This window comes from Marmota marmota, unplaced genomic scaffold (genome assembly GCF_001458135.2).
Source record: "Marmota marmota marmota unplaced genomic scaffold, marMar, whole genome shotgun sequence".
Taxonomy (NCBI): Eukaryota; Metazoa; Chordata; class Mammalia; order Rodentia; family Sciuridae; genus Marmota; species Marmota marmota.
In genome coordinates, this window is record NW_026000108.1 from 27,880,713 (window position 1) to 27,902,797 (window position 22,085).

Below are 22,085 nucleotides of genomic sequence, written 5' to 3' on the forward strand. Positions count from 1 at the left end.
ATAAATAAATGTGATAATTACTAGTGGGTGGTACAGGAGTGGTGATTAATATGATACAAACAAAGAAACTCTCCTCCTACCCAGGGTCCTTGTTCTTCTTCCTTTCAAAACTAAGCTGTTTCCTACATTTATCCCTTCTACTATCTCTCAGGCTTGTAAACCCTTTCATCATACAGTGTTGCTTCTGTCCCTAGTCCCACTGTTGGTAACACTGTCATCAAAAATGTCAATAATGTTCTTTTCTTCTGGAAGGATTTCTGATTTCAGCTAATGAAAAATGCTTCAACTTTGGACACGCCAAAGGAATCCTCCTTAAAATTCTTTTAATCCTATGGCTTTGATGACATGATGATTTCTTATCTCCTCCTTTCCCCTTCCCTCTGTGGTTGAGGAAAGTGTTCATTCTGCCTGTGCAGTCTTTGCTGGTGATTCCAGATATCCATCTTCAATTCTCTTCTCTTCTTGGCTCCCAGAAAATTTTCTAGGTGAGACCATTCAACCTCATCACTTCAACACCTACATACATATTTTTTCCTGTATTTTAATTTCCAAAATTTTACACACACACACACACACAATTCCTCATTCTTAGTATATGGTATTGCCTTCTTACATTCTTGCAAGTAAGAACCTTTCTTTCTAGCTTATCACATTAAGAAAAATACTATGTCCCATAGATATTTCATCATATTCTCACTCTCAAAACTGTCCCCGTTTTCCATTCCATATGCTGTTATCTTGTGCCCTTGATTCCTCACTGCACAACTCCCTGACCCCATTCCTGTGCTTCCCTACACAATGCTAACAGTGTGACCTAAAAACAGGTGTTGTTCATATTACCAGCAAGCTCAAAAATCTGGACCCTGCCTTCCCGTTACCTATAGGGCAAAGTTAAAGAATTAGAATATGTAAAAATCGACAGGAGTTGGTTTAAATTCCTGTATACTGTACATGCTTCTTCTCACACTAAGCACTGGCCGCATTTAACTTCAAGTATGCAAACTTCCCTAAAAAGGGGAAGACTTCCTTCCCTTACCATCTCTGCTCTGGGTGAAATCCAATACCAAGGACACCTGCAGGGGTCCTTGCATCTCTCCACTGTAGAATTTTGAACACTGTCTGCACACTTGTCTGTCTCTCATCCTTAAATCTACAAACTCCTAGACTGCTAGGGTTTCATCTTATTCACTGTATATATCTAGCAGATATGTGTCTAAAGAACTCAGTAGGCATTCAATAAGCAATTGCTTAATGCAAGAATAAGTAAATTCTACAAAAATATTATTTTGACTACGTGTCTCAGACACTACCTTCTTTGCTGAGGAAGTTTCTAATAGCTGGTACTTAAATAAGTTTGGCTAAATGGACAGAAATTTGAACATAATTTTGTTGATGCAAATTAAAAACAACTTCCCCCAAGAACTAACTGCCGTACTTCATCAAGAAAAACTTAAAATCCTAAAAACTATATCATGAACTTGATACAGTTTAAACCTTGACGGGAAGAGCACAGATAATTGGTTTTTAGATTTTAACTCAATAGGCCCAGAAGTTCAAAATAATTATTACATAAAGACTTTGAACAAACTCCCTGCATCCTACAATCACTGGGCAGTTTTTCTATATTCACATCAAATCTTTCCTTTTATACATGCGATTAATATTGATCTTTTACCCCATGTTCTACTTCCAGAAACAAATGGTTTACTGGCTTTATTGCTTTAATGTGCAAGTTAATGCACCTTGTGTTAAGTAGTTATAATGCATGAGATTTAACGGAAAATGCTATGATGCTTAGTGGTTTTAAATTTAAATGGTTTTAAAAGCAAAAAAAACTTCTGATTTCCCTAGAGAAATGTAAAACTGGCTATAACTAGAATGAGTCAGGATATTTTAATCACTTGTCAGCTTAAGAAAGACCATATGTCATTCATTATGTAACTAATAATGTGAAAACTCCCCATGAGGTCATGCTCTTGCTAAAACACAAGTGTACAATGCATGATAACCACACATTTCCCCCACTTTAAACAAATGCTGATCAGGAAAACAAATGCACTACCATTGCAAGGAACTTTCTGTAACAGTAGGCCATGAGTGTGTTCATGTATAGATTCCCAGTAGCTATATAATGCAAACACAATGAATCTGGACATTAAAAATGCTACTTGAATTACATTTGAAGTAGAATACTTAAAATGACATGCTACTCAGAAGAAAAGAGATTAAAAGTACACATAAATATAATTTCTGAAGATTATTTTTGTTATAGTCCTTGTTATTTCTGATATTATATTCTTCATCAGCATATGATCAGTTGCTCATACAAGGACTGTCTTTAACGTTTAACTCCTACCACTGTGTTTCTGTCAACACAATGTTTTAATGTAGCTCTCTCACTAATTAAGTCTTGTTTTTAAATTAAGATAAGAAGACACCTTTAATATTAGGAAAACAGAAAGGTTAACACATCTTTAAAAGCAGGTATTTCACTCCTTTCCAGACTTAAGCTCTAATAAATGGCACTTATCTATGGGTTAGATAATATGTTTATATTAAAAAAATGTAGTTAAGAAACTTCTACCTTTTGGAATACGAAGGATATACACAACTAAGAATGAATCTGAAAGATTCATGACAACTTGAAAATAAATGACAATAAAGGTTAGTTTTAAGGCATATCTAAAATACCCATCATAGCATATACATTGTAACTGAAGGTGGACCCTATAAGTATAAATCAAATTGTTTTTACTTGCTAACTGCTCATTAAAATATCTTACAAATAAACCAGTTACATCTATAACCATGCTTAATATAAACATCTGACCAACCAGTCGAATGCTGTTGAAGCACACTCCGTGTGCATGCAAACACAACACAAATTCTTTAACATATTTTTTCATAGTTTACCATTTCTAAAAATCATGCTTAAGCACTCTGAGTTACTCTAGGCTTTATTCTTGGCTTGTAACCACTGACAAATAGCTTTTACTATTTTTACATACTCTTTATATTCTTTCAACATGTTATTTAACATTTTTATATGTACAAAGGACAAATAAATTGGTAAAAAAAAAAAAAGGTATTATACAGTTCAGACGAATTTAACAGGGAAAAGAAATGGCAGCTAGCTGAGCAGTGACCATGTTTTTACTTTTCAGGGGCACACTTAGGAATGTAAGGGGCATTAATTCAGCCCAATGGAGGCACCACTTAGAAACTATAAGAGTGATACTATGAGGTCCAGGAGTTGAATAAAAACTCTGATACATACCATACTGTGTAACAAATGCTATACAGCTGTTCACAATAATGGGCACGTCATTTTTGCTGAGCTGCTGATCTTGTAATGCATTACCATCTGTACCTGCTGCTTTTTCAATTGCAGTATGCCAGACTGTGAAATCCAACTTGGTATGCCCATGGATGTATAATGTTCTGTAAAGTTTAAAAAGCATGACAAATTATAATTTTGCTTTACTAAAATAAATAAATAAATAATTTTTTTTTAGAAAGCAAGCTCTTACCTCAAGAAAGATTAACCCTAAATCTACAGAAACATGACCTACCTCACCCAGCCTAGAAAAGCCCTTCCTTTACCTTCCACCTCCCACTCTCCATGGCTTCCTCTCAGTCCCCCTTATGCTTGGAGAGTCACCTCTATCAACTGAATAGAGGAAATTCTCCCAATTTAAGGTCTTACCGCTTTTGTTACCCCAAATCTTTCATTCTGATTCTGAATAATGTTTCTGTTAGTGACAAAATGGAAAATATCGCAAGTGACTTTTAATATACATATTTCTGCCTCTCTCTTCTTTTTTTAATATTTATTTTTAGGTGTAGATGGACATAACACAATGCCTTTATTTTTATGTGGTGCTGAGGATTGAACTGGGGTCCTGCCCGTGCTAGGCAAGCACTCTACCACTGAGCCACAGTCCCAGCCCCTCTTTTATTTTTAAAAATATTAATATTTTTGATTGTTTCATTTCTTAAAAAATGATAATACTCTGTTGGCTTTTATGGCAAAACCCTTTCTGGATTTCCCATTTTTCTCATCACTTCTTGGTGTCAAGCTCCCTTCCTCTTTCTAAATAACAAGGTTGTATGTGATCTCAGACTCCCCAGAATCTCCAGGGACACTGGTCATTCCGGCCAGTAGTTTCATCTCCCCTATGCAGATCAGTGGCTCCAAATTCCTCTCTCCAGGCTGTAACTCTATCACAAATCAGATTTTGCTGAGAAGTGAGACCATGGGAGTGGTTTATTGTGGGAACTGGGTGGGGGATGCAGCTCAATGGTAGAGCATGGCCTCCCAAGCACCAGGCGCTGGGCTGTATCCCCAGCACTCACTATTTCAAAAGGGAAATAGGAAAAAAAAAAAAGTTCCAAATCAATTTTAACACTGTCACATACTTCCTTGTTAACCTTAGACAAGTTATCATACGATCTGTGCCTCAGTTTCATCAGGTGAAATGAGGATAATACCTGTACCTAGCACAGCACACAACAGATGTTAGTGACTAAATAATAAGGATAATACTAATAAATACTTACTTTTGAAAACCTCACCTTAATGTTTCAAAAATCTTGCTAAATCTTTCTCTCTGCCCCTACAAAAGTGCTCCTGGCACTACAGTTCTCCACTTATCTCATCAGACATTTAAGAGTAATTAACTGTCTCATCCCTCAGTCACATTCACATAAATTCAGTCACATCCACATAAATTCAGTCACAAAATTCTGTTGACTACAGTCCCCAAAATATTCACCCTGTCTCTTCTTTCCAATATTATAATATTTTAGATTTTCATGATGCTCTTTGAGCTCACTAAAGCCCATAACAGAATTCCTTTCCCAATTTTCCATCTTCCTAATCTTTACTCATCACTACTGCCAGAGTCATCTTTCTAAAATGCACAGCTAATGACATCACTTTGGGATTAGCATCCTTCTACAGCTCTGGCATTTTCAATGTGCAAAGGCCGTCCTGATCTCCCTATATCTTCCCTCTAACCTTATCTGTCCTTCCTCTATGCACAAAACACACTGAAAAAAAATTTAAAAATTGCACCTGTGTCTTCACAACAAACATGTCCTGCTCTTTGGCTGGCTATTCCAACACTTATCCCCCAAGGCATGCTCTAGGTGGAATTCCCAGACAGTAGATCCCTGCTCGCCTCCCTGTGCCTACAATGCCACAGGCTTCCCTTCTCCATCCTCCAATGGTCGCTTTGCCTTCTAATCTACCTTCTGTCGTGTCTGTCTGTTTCAGCTGCTAGACAGCAAACTTTACACAGAAGAGCAAGGACAGTACTTCAGTTTCCTAGTCAATGCACAGAGCCTGACATTTAGCAGATGCATGATAGTTTTAAATTCCTTTGCCCAGTATAACATTTAATTAAACTATGAATTAAAAATAGTAGCTGATTCAAATACTTCTCCAAAGTATGAGCTGCATGAGATCTGGGACTTCTGCAGAGGGAATACAGAAGAGCAGGGTAGTCTTTGACATTCTGAATAATAAGACTAGCTGTAATTTTAAAATGAAAAAAAAAAAGAAAAGTCCTTTCATTCTTTATTTTTCCCTCTTGCAATGCTCCTATAAGAAGACAAAGCTATCTGCTCAGTGCACTCATTTCTAACACCAACTGAAATTGCTACAATTGCTATACTTGTGCCTATAATCCTCATCCCTTGCTTTTTGACATTTTTATCTATTTTTATTTTCCACACGACCACAGCAACCCTAAACTACAGATTCTGTAATCGTGTTTTTGAAGAATTCTGACACTTATTCTAATACTTCTGACATGTTTTAGCCTTTTCATTTATCTTACATCATCTTAAGCTTGAAAACATTCTTTCAGTAACTATATTTGTCTAAATGACATTCAAGTAATTTCCCTGAGAAATATTAAATCCCTATATTATATATACTTTGTTCCAACTTTGGCTAATTTTTAGGAGTTTAGGTACAAAGGAAAACTTATATTTTTTTCCTCATTTTATTTCCATAGATTTTTCTTAACCTGATAATTAAGCTCTAAATGAGACATGAAATCTTTGAGACTGTTTGCTTATATAATACTACACTGGGTAAGTATTCAAGCAAGCTGTGAAAGAAAATCAAAATGCAACAGCCCTCCTACAATTCTGTCACTGAGAACATTTCAAACGTCGAATTTTCTTTCTAGTCCAAAGAAATCCTGAGATGACAAGGTTAGCTGTCTTCTTGTGAACCAGCGAGGGGCAGAAGGAGCCATGACAAGTTAACTCCTGAGTCAACCTGTCAAAAGAGTGTATCCTAAAATACACCATCTAGGGCAGATGTCTGACACTGAGCAGCATCACCATGATGATGTTCCTTTGATGCTTAGCTAAACTCTATGCACATCCAATAAAATCACAACACATTGACAACACAAATCCTGACCAACTTTGTGATTTCAAGTGTTATCAACTAGCCAGTTCACATTTCTGGGTAAGAATGCCAAAGAAACATTAATTTACATCTTGAAATTCTGAAGTTATTTTGATGAACTCTATATAGAAATAAGTTATACTAATTGTCAATGTCCTGAGTACAAATTTCAAAGTGTATTTCAAAGTCATATAAGGACTGTTATTTGTTATAACGAATAAAGACAGTTCAATAAGATCTAGAAACCAAGCCCCAGAACTAATAAAAGCAATTCTCTCAAAATTGCAACATAGTAACCACAATGTGTCAACAATCATATTTGAGAAGTCTCTTCACAAATAATAGGACCAATAAATTTGACTGCATAAAAACAAATTTACTCATAAAGAACATTTTAAATAAAACAGCAAAGTAAATAACGAATAACTGCAACTATAACTGAGAAAAGATAATATCCTAAGTATTTATGAAAAAATAAAAGTGCTCAGTCCTCAACATAATGGACATTAGCAATGAAAAGATAATCCACAGAAGTGCCAGTGGCCAATAAATGCAAACCAGGCTAACAATCAAAGATATGTATAAGAAAACAGCAACATGTTTTAAGCAATTTATCAAAGATTTAAAAAAAGTAAGGCTTATCGCTAAAGAAGAGTATAACAAGATGAAAAACAGAATTTTATAGGTTTAGTAGATATTCTGAAGAGTTGTGGAGATATTTATCAAGGAAGCTAATATATGTATACATAATTGCTGACACATAACTCCAACCCTGGAATGCTACTGTAAGTACATTCCTGAAAGGAAGATACACTTTTGCTCAACATCTGCTTGTGTCCCCCTCTTCCAAGCACATGCACATATGCACATCAAGAGCTACATTTACCAGAGCAGCACTTAAAAAAATGGAAATACACTTACATCCCAACAACTAGGAAAACATTAAGTGATTTAGGATATATCTATCAATATATATATTTAGTACAATGAACAAAAAAGACATAATTGCAAGTATATATTTACTGAAATGGTAAACAGTTTCTGGGTAGAAAGCTCATATTTTCCTTTCATACATAAAGAGACACATACATATACATTTTATATATGTGTGTGCATTTGTGCATGTGTGTATGCCATCTTAGTTTTTCATTGGATTTTTGAGCCAGAGAATTGGAAATATCCTTACCACTTCATTTATGATTAGGAACTAAGGGCCAGAAAGAATCTGTTTAAGACCAAAGGGCTAGTAAGGAAGAGTAAAGCAGCTATGTAGGTAGGTTTTCTATCCCACCCAGTGGAATCCAGTGTATTATCCTTTACCTGAGATGTCTATAATTTAAAGTCCTGGTTTTCAGTTCTCCAAAATGCTCATTCTAGAAGTAGAAATCCGGTGTCAATCATTTTTTCTCAGTCTTCTTATCACAGGGAGATTCACAAAACAGGGTTTCCTAAACAACTTATCACAAAGTCATATAACTGGAAAAAACTAGAAGATGATCTCTTGGAGCCATTCATAAAAGGGATCTATTTCTCTTTTGAAGAAGGGACAGCATACATTCTACCTTGGTAAGCATTTTAGACGCACTGAAAATGTAATGGACAGATCCAAGGAAGATGATTGTGGAAATGTCCAGTGTGTACTTTTCTTTATAGTTCCTAAGCAAGCTCTCAAAGCAAAACACACTAATTGACAGAGGAAGTTTTGATTTTTATAGAAAATGATGAATTGTTTTATTGCTCTGACAAGTGATCATTAGAATATTCACTCATCTTAATTATATAGTTGAAAATATTTTCACGAAAGTTTACTCCTGTGTGACCATTACTATAATCAATATACAAAACATTTGGATGGCTCACAAAATTTCCCCACAACTCTTTGCAGCGAATCCCTTCTACATCTTCTACCCACAATTTCAGGCCAAAACTCGTGTTTTCTGTTAATACATCTTAATTTATCAGTTTTAGACTTCTATATAAAAAGGATATGTAATATTACTATTTTGCATCTGGTTTCTTTTACTTAGCACAATGTTTTTTTAAGATTCTGTCACGTTAATATACATAACTTTAAAATTCTAATTAGGTTTCCTTGAGTGAATATACCACACCCTCTGTTCATATATTCACCCACTGAAGAACATTTAGCATCTTTCCAGTGAATTATTATTAAGTTTAGTTGACTTGAATATTTGTGGAGTCATTTTATGGACATATGTTATGCTGTGTTTTGAGTAAGTGCCAAGGAGCTTATCCGCTGGGATGCACAGTAAGTATAAATTAACAATTTTTTAAAAAAGCTTTTTAACTGTTGTCCAAAATGACTGTATTAATTTACAATTCAGTCATACCTGCTAACACTTTCACTGGTATATTTGTCTTAGTTTTTCCAGTGTGAGAATGTTCTGTTATTGAGGTTTTAATTAGCATTTTCCTGATACTATTTCTAAGTGTTTGTTGACTGTCCACAGGTCTTTGGTTAGAAGTGCATATTCAAACATTTCACATATTTCCAAGGATTTTTCAATTATATTTACTATATTCAACCTTTATATAAAGTTGGTCATAATATTCCATTCAATTTTAAATATTAAGATGATAAACAGTGAAGTTTCCTCTTTCATACTGACATTGGTAATGTGTATATTATACACTTTTATCAGTTTTATTAATTTTTAAAGTCAAAAGAAGTTTATAAACTTAACTGATCATTTCAAGGGACCAGCTATTGACTGCATGGATTTTCACTACTTTTTTTTTTCCCCTGGTTTTCACGGATTTGTGCAGCTCTCTGTTTATTTAATTCTTTGTGTTATTTTCCTAAATTTTTAATGTAGAAGTTTAGATGTTAGATCTTTTGATTTAAAGTAAGCATTTTAAGCTGTAAACTTCTAAGTGTTGCTTTATAGCTTTACCTCAAAACTTTGATATGTTTTCATTATCATTTGATCAACATATTTCCTAATTTTTCCTGTAATTTCTACTTTGAAGTATAGGCTAAATGAAAGTGTGCTTAATTTCCACATACTTAGGAACTGCTGAAGTATCTATTATTGATCTAAATTTAAATTCCTTTCTGGTTAGAAAACACACTCTGAGAGATTTCAATAATTTAAATTTATGAAAACTTGTTTTATGGTCTAGGATCTAGTTGGTGAATATTCCACATGTGTTTGAAAAATAATAAATATTACAAGGATATGCAGTATGTCTGCATGTAAATATGATTTATACATTATAAATATATGTACATAGACATCAATTAATATGAGTAGTACTGAATTTTCTATATCATTACTGATTTTTTTTTGTCTTCTTGTCCCATCAGTGAATGAAAGACAAAAGGTCACATCTCCATCTACAACTGGAATTGTCTATGCTTCTTTACTTCTGTTAATTTTTTAAATTTATAAATGCTGAAGCTTGGTTATTATGAGCAAACACATTTTAGATTGGTAGGTCTTCTTGATATGTTGATACCTTTATTCTAGGAAAAGTCTCATTTTTCTCTGATAATATTCTATGTCCTTAAGTCTACTTTGATATTAATATGGTTACTCAAGCATGTGAATGATTTGCATGGTATAACATTCTCTCTCTTTAGAAGTAACTTCTTTACATTTAAAGTGTGCTTCTTATAGAAGTTATAGTCTCTGACCTATTTTTTTAAACCTACTCTGGAAATCTCTGCCTTATAACTGTAGCTTTAGACCATTAATACTTAATATAATTATGAGTTTGATAATATTGAAATAAGTGTATCATCCTGGTCATTATTTTTCTTGGCCTACTTTTTCTTTGTTCCTTTTCTTTCCTGGCTTCACGTCTTATTTTTTATGATTCGATTTCATCTTTGCTAGTGGTTTAATAGCTATAACTTTTTGCTTCCTGTCTGTGGTTTTCCTAGGGGTTTCGGCATGTATTTTTGAAATATACCTTCAAATAACATAAACTAATTCACATATAAGAGCCATCATTTTTTTCATCTCCCCCTTATTTTTTGTGATACTGGTATACATTCTATTTACTTATGTGTTATAAATCCCAGAATATAGTTATTTGTGGTATAATCAGTTATTTTTTAAGAAAATAAAAAATTATAGAAATATCATTTATCAACATTTATGCTTTCTGTTGTTCCTCATTTCTTTACACAGATCCAAGTTTCCAGCTGATATTACTCCTTTGAAGTGAAAGAACTTAAATTTCTTTCTTTTTTTTTGAGAGAGAGAGAGAGAGAATTTTTTTAATATTTATTTTTTTAGTTTTCGGTGGACACAACATCTTTATTTTATTTGTATGTGGTGCTGAGGATCGAACCCAGCACCCCACGCATGCCAGGCGAGCGCGCTACCGCTTGAGCCACATCCCCAGCCCCAACTTTAAATTTCTTATGGTATAGGTCTGAACTCTATCAATATTAGGTTGGCCCAAAAAGTATTTGAATCTAATTTTTTTAAAGATATTTCTGTTCAACCAGGTATTTAAGGCCGAAATCTACTTGTTTGATCTGTTTGTTTGTTTAGGGCCTTTCCTTCCTCATACTTTAAATATTTCATTATGCTATCTTCTGGAGTTGAACTTTTTCTGACAAAACATTCTCAACTTTGTCCAATATGGTTCATGAAACTTTTTCCTCTGGCACTCTTACCTTTTCCTTTTTATTCATACGGGTGTTCGGGAATTTGATTATGACGTGACTTGACACAATTTGTTTTAGTACATTTGTGACTTTATAGATCAAATTCAGAAGCTGTTCAGTCACATTTCTTCAAATACTTTTTCTGTCCTTATCTTTCTTTTCTCTTGTTTTGGAATTTTACTTATATTTACATGGGACTGCTTGATATTGCCCCATGTGTTACTAAAGTTCAGTTTATTTTATTTTCTTTAAAAAAATCTTTATGTACCTATGTTTGAACAGTTTCTATTGTCATACCACAAGCTCATTAATCTCTTTTTCTGTAGGAAAAATTCTTTCATTAAGTCTACATAATGGAATTTTCTTTTCAAATAGTGTATTTTTCTGCCTCAGAAGTTACATTAACCATTTTTATCACAATGTTTATGTTTTCCTTTATACCTCTGAATATATTTACAGTATTTAAGATCACTTTTTAGAGGTTTTAATTCCATTATCTTTTTGATTTCTGGATATATATCTATGTGGTGCTTCTTGGTTTCTTCACATTACTAATAATTTTAGCTGAATGCTAAACATTGTAAGCATTAAGTTATTGAGTAGCATTGTATTATCTTCCTATAGTGTATTGATGTTTTGTTTTCACATCATTTGACAGTTTAACCCCAGACAACTCAATTACTTGTGGGACAGATTATGTCTTGGAGGTCTGCTTTAAGCTTAGTAAAGTTAAAAAATAGAGTACCCTTCCCTCTAAGGGTGGGATGACCTTTATAATAGTATGTGGTATCTTGTGGCCTTTACTAAAGGCACAGTGTATTTAATGAGGTCTTTCCTACCGGACTGGATAGAATTTGAACATATTCCACTGCTAAGATTTGGAAATTATCCAACTCATGGCACCCTCAGAGTTGTGTCTGCCTGGCCTCAGAGTTTTACACTACAAATATACAGATTAACATTGAGGCAAGATGTAAAGGAAATCTTATGGAGAGTTCTGACACTCTGCAAATTCAGAGTCGTGGAACCCCTATTTCTGCAAAAATACCACATTTTGCCTGGGCTTCCCAACTCCCTATGCTATGGCCTACGAGTGCCTGCAGACAGAAAGTCAAGGTGCTCTTAAATCTTACCTTGTTTCCCTTCTTGCGATAACCACAGTCCAGGAATGTTTATTATCAAAAAGGCTGGAAACAGTTGTTTCACATGTTTTGTCCAGATTTCTAATTGTTTTAGGAAGGCATGTAGCATGCTGATTATTCCTTTATGGGAGTCTGGCACATTGTATTTAGCATTATGCTCACAAATCATCTTCATTTTAGAGAGATAAAATTTTTTTCTACTTATCACTTAAGAAATTTGGGCATGAAGATAGGATTTTAGTCAGAAACAGGCAAACACCAATTATTAAGAAAATATGTAGAAGCAGAGACTGTGTCACAAGAATTGACAAGTAGTAGAAAATATTATAAATAGCTTATTATTCCACCCAGGAGTTTGGTAGACAATCTTAAGGCACCTGATTCTTCAAGAAAGGAAGAATTCTGCTTTTTCACTGTCATCTCTGCACACCATCAGACAGTCCTGCTACAAGTCTGCTCAAAGCCTTTACTGGTACTCTGCTAATTGCAAAATAAATCCAAATCCTTAGTTTTCACAGTCATTTAAAAATAAGTTTAAAAATGTATCTTCAAAAATGTCTTCTATACCCTTATAAGGTATCTGCAATTATTCCCAGAACAAGGTAAGTTAATTTAGTTGAAAATGCAGTAGGCTTTCCACCTATCTTCTCAGCCCACTGGCTCAGACTTCATCCTCGATCTCTCAAAGTTAAGCGCAACTTGGACTGCAATTGTTTCCAGTCTGCCCTATTTCTCAACTTAAAATTTCTATCTTTTAGAATACTTGGTCTTCTAGTCACCTCATTTTTTCCTACTGACAGGAACCTAGAATTTCATACCCAGTAAAATATATCTTTTTCAAAAAAGAAAAAAAAAATCCTGATAACAAATATCTTGGAGAAATCTTCTCATTCTTTTGTATATTTTTTTTCCTTCATAATCTTATATTTTGGTATGTAAAAATGTTTTTAATTAAACAGAACATATTTTTGAAGCAAAAAATGCATTCTTTAAAACCTACCTTTTGTTAAATAGCCACTCATTCCCTTCTTCATAATTCTCTTTAACAGAAAATCACTTTGTAATGTAAGTTTGAATAGGCCCTTTCCTTTTGAAAAACCTATGGGGGTTGTTAGAGAAGAAAATCTCTTGTTTGCTGTGGCAACATTCAGTTAAACCATCTCTGAGAATTAAATCATCAGAAAGTTACAAAAGCAGTCAAGCTGATATTGTGGGCAATTGGCTACTGTTTAATTTGCAATTACATGGACAATTTAGAAACCACTTTTAGATAATTCAGCCTCCGGAGGATTGCTAACATATCAGTTCCCATAAAACACAATTCATGGGGAGAGAGAAAAGATCATACAGAATAAGTTGATATGAAATAAGGAATCTTGAATTTAGGATGCTTATCTCCCAAATTGAGAAAAGTAATCTGTTCCATAATTGTGGAACAAATTGATAAAGAGCTTATTCCCCAGTGTTAGCTTCTTTTTATGTCTGAAATTTGCAATTAAAACTGAAATGCACTCAGCCTTGGGAGCCAACACTGTGTAGTGTGCTGTACTACAGGTCAAGGAAGGAATCTAAAACAAAAAGAAACAACAACAAAAAAAGTTTTTTTTTCTGTTTCTAACAACATATTATGTTTATTATAACCAAGAACCTTTCAGCAAAAAGCCTAATAGGCGTCTCTGGCAAATGGCTATGCAGCTATAGATGAAGGTGGTGAACATAGTGGGATATTTACTAGAAAGAGATGTACAAAGAGTGTTGTAGTTTGGATATGAGGTTTCCCCAAAAGCTCCAGTGTTAATACAGGAGTAATCAGAAGCAAAATGATAAGATTACGTAATGGATTAATGATCTTAATGGATTTACTGGGTGGTAACTGGAGTTATGATCTACTATCCAGGAAAATGCCTTTGACACACTAGTCCACAACATTCACTAATTTACAACAGATATTCAAAAACAAGGATTTCTTTTTCCCCCATACAGAGAAATTCTGAGGCCTAAAGGAAAAGCACAGAATCTAAATCCCAATAACAGCATCAAATAGCATGCCAGAAACCCTTAAGTGTAATCAAGAAAGCTTTATCTTTCAAAATAATAATTTTTAAAGAATACAAAGAATACACATTAAAGCGACACCATCTGGAACACCTTCTGTTTAGAGCTTTTTAGAGCAAAAATGCTCTGTATGTGAAAAATATTATTGCAATATTTTTCTGTCTAAAGACACTCATGCCATACCTACAGAGAAAATTACCATGAAGACTAAAATATACATTTAAATAGGGACTCCATACAATGCATGATTACCAAACTTATAAACTTCTATAGTTCAGGGAATTCTTTCTCTTTACCTTTAAAAAGCATTAATGTATTTCAACATTTTAATGGAAGGTAGTCAAGGACAGGAGAAAAAGATATGAATTTAATTCATCAATTTATGAGTTGTGATTCCAGTTGAAGTTGTTACTAGCAAAAAATAAAAGATCTAAAATTTAGAGCTGGTTGGTTTCCTTCTTCTTCAATTATTCACACTACCTCTATATGGCATCACATGAATAATTGGAAGCTATTTTATTTCAAAAAGCCCCAGTTTTATCTGTCACTGACAATTTTACCACAATCTACTTTAGCTTACAGTCATTATTTCCCAAGGGGCCAGCGGATCAAAGGAGAGATGAGAAAGAGGGCAAAGCTATGAGATTCTTTTATTGTGACATGGTATTGAAACAGCTTTCACAGCTGTAATTAACTAGATGTGTATAAATACTTAGTGAGTAGCACATGTTCCCTACTTTGGTAAATGATACTACCTTCCTACAGTCACCCAGGCCAAAAGCTCAGGGATCATGGTTAGAACTTCCTTGTTGACAAAGCAATTGAAAACCACCAGACTATAATCTCTCAACATCTCACTACTGGATCTAGAAAGCTAGCAACATCCAGTACTGTATCAATTCTCCTTTTCATGCTGTTATTTTGAAAGACCTTGTCTCTCCCTTGTCATCTCTTATATCTTCAGACTTTCCCTTTCCATGTCTCTTTCTCACCCAAACTGGCACAAGTCCAAACCATTATAAAACAGACTGTATACATATTCCCTTTTGGAATCAAATCTCTTACCTTACTAATCCCATAAACCTCCAGACATCTTTGACAAACCATCTAAATTAGTCAGCTTTTTGTCACTATGATCAAAATACCTGATAAGAATGACCTAAAGGTGGAAAAGTTTATTTTGGCTTATGGTTTCAGTCCATGGTTGACTTGACTCCATTGCTTTTGGTGGCAGGAAAGGCAGAACTTCATGGCAGAGGGACGTGCTGGAGGAACGCTGCTAAATTCAGGGCCACCAGGAAGCAGAGAGAGCAGGAGGAGAGAGGGACAATTCCACCCCTCCAGTGATCAACTTCCTCAGCCATACCCACCTACCTACAGTTACCACCCAGTAATGTATTTGAATAAGAACTACTCCACCAAAAAGGTCCCAGCTCTGATAATCCAATCATCTCACTCTGAACATTTCTGCACTAATACATGAGCTTTGAGGTAACCTTAAAGAGCCCTCATGAGCTGTCTCAGTTTTTAGTCAGTTCCTAACCGTAATCTGATGGATGATGTCTTGTGTTCTTTAGTGGACTCCTGGGTACCTAACTTCATCAGGCATGCCCGGGGACAGCACTTGACACTTTTAACTGTTCCTTTTTTCTTGCAATATGGTCATTCATTGCATAACATCTGACAAAAACAGGCTGCTTATTTGACATTGGTTCCATGATATTATAATGGAACTGAAAAAATTCCTGTCATCTGGTAATTGTTGTAGCCAACATTACATCCAATTGCACCACATTCCTCAAGAGTTTGTGCTGAGACCACTGCAAATAAACCTACAGTGCTGCCACTTATAGAAAGACATATAATTAAGTACCTGTATGTCAAAGACTTGATAATGATTTATTTATGACCTTGTTTCTAGTTCACATATTTACTATACTAATAATTATTTTAGAGTGTATTCATTTTGCTTATTTGAAAAAAAGTTTATTTTAAAACAAAAAGTATGCTGTGCTACACCAGCAGCAGACTCATATACTTTGCATTTATTACATCTCTTGATTGCATTATTTTCTCTTTTGCTTGATTTACTCTCATGTTGTTTTGCTTAGTATAAACCTAGGAGCAACTGGCTTTCCTGTGTGTGTGTGTGTGTGTGTGTGTGTGTGTGTGTGTGTTTATGTGACATAGGTATGTTCTGTATAGATAACACAGTGATTCATATGTATGTGTGTATGTGGTTTGGATGAGCACACTCTATGATCTTCATCAAGGATGAAATCACTTACAGATGCATTTTCAAAACACTTGCCAGTTGTTAAAGGATTCATGGCTGCACTCTGTCCTTGGGCTTTGTGATACCACCCTCTCTTGGTTTCTTGCCTCACTGAAAAAACAAGCCATTCCTTCCCCCAGGCTAGCTACTCTTCCCTGACAACAGTTCCCACCCCCAAATGATATGTATTCATGGATGCTCCTGCACATCATTTCCCTTGTTATTCTAGGTAGAATCTTAAGGAACTCCATCTTCTTCCTTCTATGTACTGGTAATTCCAAAATCTGTATCTGTATCCCATTTACTTTTCAAATTATTAAAAATAACTTCCTCCTAGCAATTTCTCCCTAGACACCTTACAAGAACCTCATGTTCAATATGTCTAAAATCAAAATCATCATCTCTCATGATATCTGGAATCTGTTCCTTTTCCACTATTCCTTTTCTATATCTATACACAATTACTTAATACATGTGTCTACATGCATATAAATAAATAGATAGACATGTGACCCTACCTTGCACCACACAAGGTGCCATATGTTGGCCCAGCCACATGCTTTTATACTGTTGGGATTCATAACCTAGTACACTCACCATCTATTCTATCAACTTGGTTACTTTTATTCACACTGTTGACCTCTTTTCACTTTACTCCATCTTTAGTAAATGGAAACAAAGTACATGTATATATTTTTGAAAGTGTATGAATAAATTTTTCTAATAAAGTAGCTTAAGTGTCATAGTAAACATTCTATTTTATGATAAAGCTGAAATTTTTAAATTCTGATAACTTATATTTTATATCCATACTTTTGATACATGTGTTGATTTGATTCCTGAGACTGACCTGTACAAAAGTATTATTAAATTAACATCTAATACTTGTTTTTACACAAACCAACCCACCAACAAACAAAAAACTTCAGGTTGCAAATTGAATCTATTTTGATTTCAAAATGGGTTATTGTCAATACTGTGTAGGCACTGGAAGGCTGCTTAAGTATTTCAAATTGCCTGGCACATGGTAATTTTAATATATTACCATTCTATCACAGTTATTATGAGATTATTATGATTTATAGAAAATAAAAAAGAAAGTGGAACTGAGTTATAAGCATGTGATCAATATACTTGCCTTTAAATGCTGGGTATTACATGGTAGCCATTCAAAGAGATTTAGGGAAAATGGCATGATTATACCTTTATCCCCATATTTCTTTTGTTCTCATCCTGGAATACCTTATTCTTCTTTTTGATAAGAAAGCTTAAAACATAACTTGTAGATAAAAATAAACTTGTAAAGTATCACAAATATGATGAAGCAACTGTGACCACTATTTGGGAGTTCCATTGGTTTTCCACTATTCCTTGAACTCAAAAAATTAACCTTTACAAATGAATTTCACCTCCTCTGACTCCTGCAGTCCAAGTAAAAGGGCAATATAAACAAAATAACAAAATATTATGTCTTCTGGATTACATATCTTTCATTCCCAAGGGAATGCAGAGCATACATTAAGTACTAAATAAAAGGTATCAAATTGAATAATTCTGATTCAGATCTGCTAACATTTTAATAGAAACCTGTTTACCACCAGCCAAATCCTTCACAGACTAAATACAGTAGAAAGTGCCTTGGTAATGTAACCTGATAAGTAATAAGTGATAATAAGTACAACCAATTCAACTGTCATGTTGATACTTATCTATTTATTTAAGAACATAAGCTCTGTGAGCTTGGATACCAAGTCCTTATTTTTGATCTTTTTTTCTTTTTTCTTTCCACAGAAGTAGCAGGAGTCAAGCATCAACACTACCTGCACATAATATGACTTCTTTATTTCTGAACATATAATTAAAAGTACTGTGACAGTACCATGAAATCATAATCTGGTACCCAAATAAGAGAATCTAAAATGTCATTAACCACCATAACCCTAGAAAAAAATAAGAGAAAATGCAAAATCCTAATTATACCTGTAAGTATAAAAAAAAAAATCCTCATTCTGACATAACTATCTAACCACAATAAGCTTGCTGCCCAAAGCCGCTGATATCTTGCCATGAAGTTGAAGGAAAACAGACTCCAATAACTGCTGGAAGTCATTATTCTTGTCCAGCAAGAAAAAATCAACAGATGGAAGGCTGATTTAGCCCTATCTTATATTATTATAATTATTATTATTATATAGATTTTACAGATTATCTGGCATAATTATAGAGCTAAACTTTCCAAATCAGTGTAATTAAAGGATTTTAATGCAAATGACACACACAAAAAAAAAAATCTACCCCAAACTTACTAATATCCTACCTGCATTTTTCAAGTCTTCATTATCTCAAAAAAATTAGCACCTTCATTCATGCAAATGCTCATGGGGAAAACTTGGGACTCTTAACACTGATCTAACATAGCCCCAGGTTCCAACACCTCTTCTTTCATAATACATCCAATAGCTCCTCAACACCATCCTTTGCCTGGCCTCTGCAGCAACATCCTAACTTGTCACAAAGTCTCATTCCTCTAGAGTCAAATAGAGTAAAACATAAATGAGACATTATAAACATAAATGAGACATTCCATTCCTGGCTCTCAGAATAAGCAGCTTCCCATATACTTAAAACATTCAAATCTTCACACATGACCTTACAGCCAAGTACCACCTTGCCAGGGGATATCTCTGAAATTGTTTCTTCCCATTCTCTCACTCATCTAAACCTGAACCTTGCCAGTTAGACCAGCTTCTTGGCAGACCGTGGTCATACCTAGCACAACACTCTCTTAGGATCTTCAAATATTCTTCACCCTATGCCTGGAACAGTGTCTGGACTGCTGCATGATTTGTTTCTTCACTTTATTCAGGTGTCTCATCAAAGACACCTTCTCTTGTCACCCTAGCTACGGCTCCAGCAGACTCTTTACCATGTCTCAAAAAAAAAAGAAAGAAAGAAAGAAAAAAACCTGGAGCAGAGATTTATTTAGCAAAGCAAGGATTACACATTTGGCTTCCTTGAGAGTGAGAAACCTTTATTTTTCTTCATAGAATTTACAACTTATAAACATAATAACAATTTTTTGGAGATGAATCTGCTCACACTGCTACTCCCTCCCAATGTACATGTCTTATGAGGGTGGGGAACTTGCCTGTTTGTTCATCACTGTATCCCCCCCACTAATATCTATAATAGTTCTAAAGCACAGTAATTGCTTAATTAATAGTTCATGAATAACTGCAGAAATTCAGGAAATCATGTTTTACCTTTGCCTGACCCACAAAATATTATATTTTCATATACCTATACTGAAAACATATTTATAATTACCAAACTACTTTCCAAATACTTAAATGTAAATGACCCAGAGTAATCTAGGTCTATGGAAAACTATAATAGTTGATCATAATGAGTTTGTCATAAAAAATGCAAAAATATGTAACCTTCCTAGGTGTACTCTATAAAGAAGCTTCATATATATTTTACATGTATGATTCAGAAACTATCCCAAAAAGTTTTAAAATAATGGTCTCTCCCCAAGAGGATAACTATAATATCCCACTTCCCAAAATTTTTGAGATTAAGAGAAAAAGCAAAAAGAGCACTTACCTCCCTTTTTCTACCAAGAGTAAGACATCCAATTTTTCCCCATTTTGAACCATTGTGCTGATTGCTGGAGGGAAAAGAGAAAAGCATGCACACATTGTTTTAAATGTTACACAAAATACCCACAAAGACACAATTATTAATACTACTTAGTTTTAAGTTGGGAGTAAGCTATTACAACTTGATATAAAGCTGCTGTTATTGCATGCGATAAAGAATTGTGTTTGAAAGATAAGGGGGAAAAAACACACATCTTACTTAGCTCTTGCAGTCTTCTTAAGTGCATTCTATCTTCCTGAGCTTCTTGCATTTGGAGGCAAAAACGTAAGCTAGATTTGTCCATAGCAAACCAGCCTTTCCTCCACTGATCCAGGGCATGGCAGTCTTTGTAGAAGAGTTGACCAATCAAATCATAGTCGGCTTCTGTTAAGTTTTCAGCAACAAAGGGAACAAAATGCTGTTAAAACAAATACAGAAAAGTAATAAAGACAGTGAAAATAGGAAATTCCCTATCTACAGTTGAGGGGAGTTGGAAAATTATTTTAACTTTTTCTATTTTAAAGATTCATAAGCAACCAAAAATTCAAAACAATTACTTAAACTTGCTATCAGTCTCAAAAACGAACAGCATCTTAAGCTTTTTTTTTTTTTTTGCTATACATAGAGTTGAAACAGGAAGACATTCTCTTGGTTGATTTGTGGCATTTTTCAAAATATCAACCTTCCATGTTTTTCCCCACTTCTATCTTTTACTGAATTTGTTCCTCTCCCTTTTGCATACATCATGAATAAAAATCTACCTATAAAAAAGACACACTGAAATGACTTTACAATATTAAAACTACCTTTGTTTTTTTTTTTTTTTTTAAATCATGGACTTAGCTTGTAAGAATGATTTCTCCAAGATCCTACATTAGTTACCTGTCTGTTTCAGGAGCGAAGAAGGTAGTTTTTTTAACCTCTTTAGACTACAATCTTTGAAAACCTTACTAGGTATGGCCCTTCTTCCCAGTAACTTAAATAAAATTTTCACAGACCCCTAAAGCTCAACTACAGACTCCAAGTGAAGAGTGTTTTCTGGGGGAATATAATACTTCACTACCTTGGCTATGGTCTCTGTCCATTTTCTTTGAGCTTGAGATGTTTCAGCTCCAAATAAAAACACACGTTCTGAGGGCAAGTAGATCTCAAAGATAAATATGGGCCTAGAACAAGCAGGGATAAATAGATACCAGTTATGTTCGATTCCTATGAAAATAAATAACACAAATGTCAAGTTTTTAATTAGATTACTTTTTAAAGTGGAATAGTGCTGAGAAATCAACTTGCTTATATATCATATTATTCTATTGATGGTTTGTATTTTATTCAAATGAGCTAAATGCAACACATGGGATCAGACGAAAGGAATATGATTCTGATTAATCACTCAACAGCACGACTATGTTACGTTCAGGTGACAAACATGATGGAGGCCTTTCTTAGTCTCAGTTTCCCTCCAAGACTACTCTTTCCTAATTTACTTCAACCTAATGTTCAAAACAAACATTGCCCAACAGCATCTCATCTAACACCAACAATTCATCTTTTGTTGATAATATTATAGTAACACTCCATGTCCTAAATCCTTTCTTGACTCCTTCATTGACAGCTCCGAATCCTTCCTAGAACTTGCTAAAGTATGTACTAAAAGTCTTAATATCCTATATAGAAGTCATCTTCCTTCTTCTCCTCTTTTGCCCCAAACCTGTTGTATCGTCTTCATGTCCCACATAAAGCCATCTCCACTGACCTCATCAGCAAGCTCAAATCCTTAAAATCTAACTCATTCGTCCCTTAACATCAACCCATTCCCATCAGTTCAACTGTAAGATGATTTCTCTCTTCCATTCACTCTTCTAGTTAAACACTTGGCAATTATGATCTTTCTTCCTATAGTCT

At 34.4% G+C, this 22,085-nt stretch overlaps 1 protein-coding gene across 1 annotated transcript in view; it reads right to left on the minus strand.

The window, feature by feature from the left end:
* The window catches only part of Arap2 (ArfGAP with RhoGAP domain, ankyrin repeat and PH domain 2), a 188,153-nt gene that overhangs the window by 61,581 nt on the left and 104,487 nt on the right, over nucleotides 1-22,085 (minus strand). Inside the window, exons 17-20 of the mRNA XM_048784042.1 lie at nucleotides 21,247-21,349; nucleotides 20,403-20,601; nucleotides 20,148-20,211; nucleotides 3,278-3,441 (exon numbers count right to left, since the gene is read on the minus strand). Coding sequence (XP_048639999.1) covers nucleotides 3,278-3,441; nucleotides 20,148-20,211; nucleotides 20,403-20,601; nucleotides 21,247-21,349 — 530 coding nt within the window. The remainder of the gene's footprint in view (nucleotides 1-3,277; nucleotides 3,442-20,147; nucleotides 20,212-20,402; nucleotides 20,602-21,246; nucleotides 21,350-22,085) is intronic.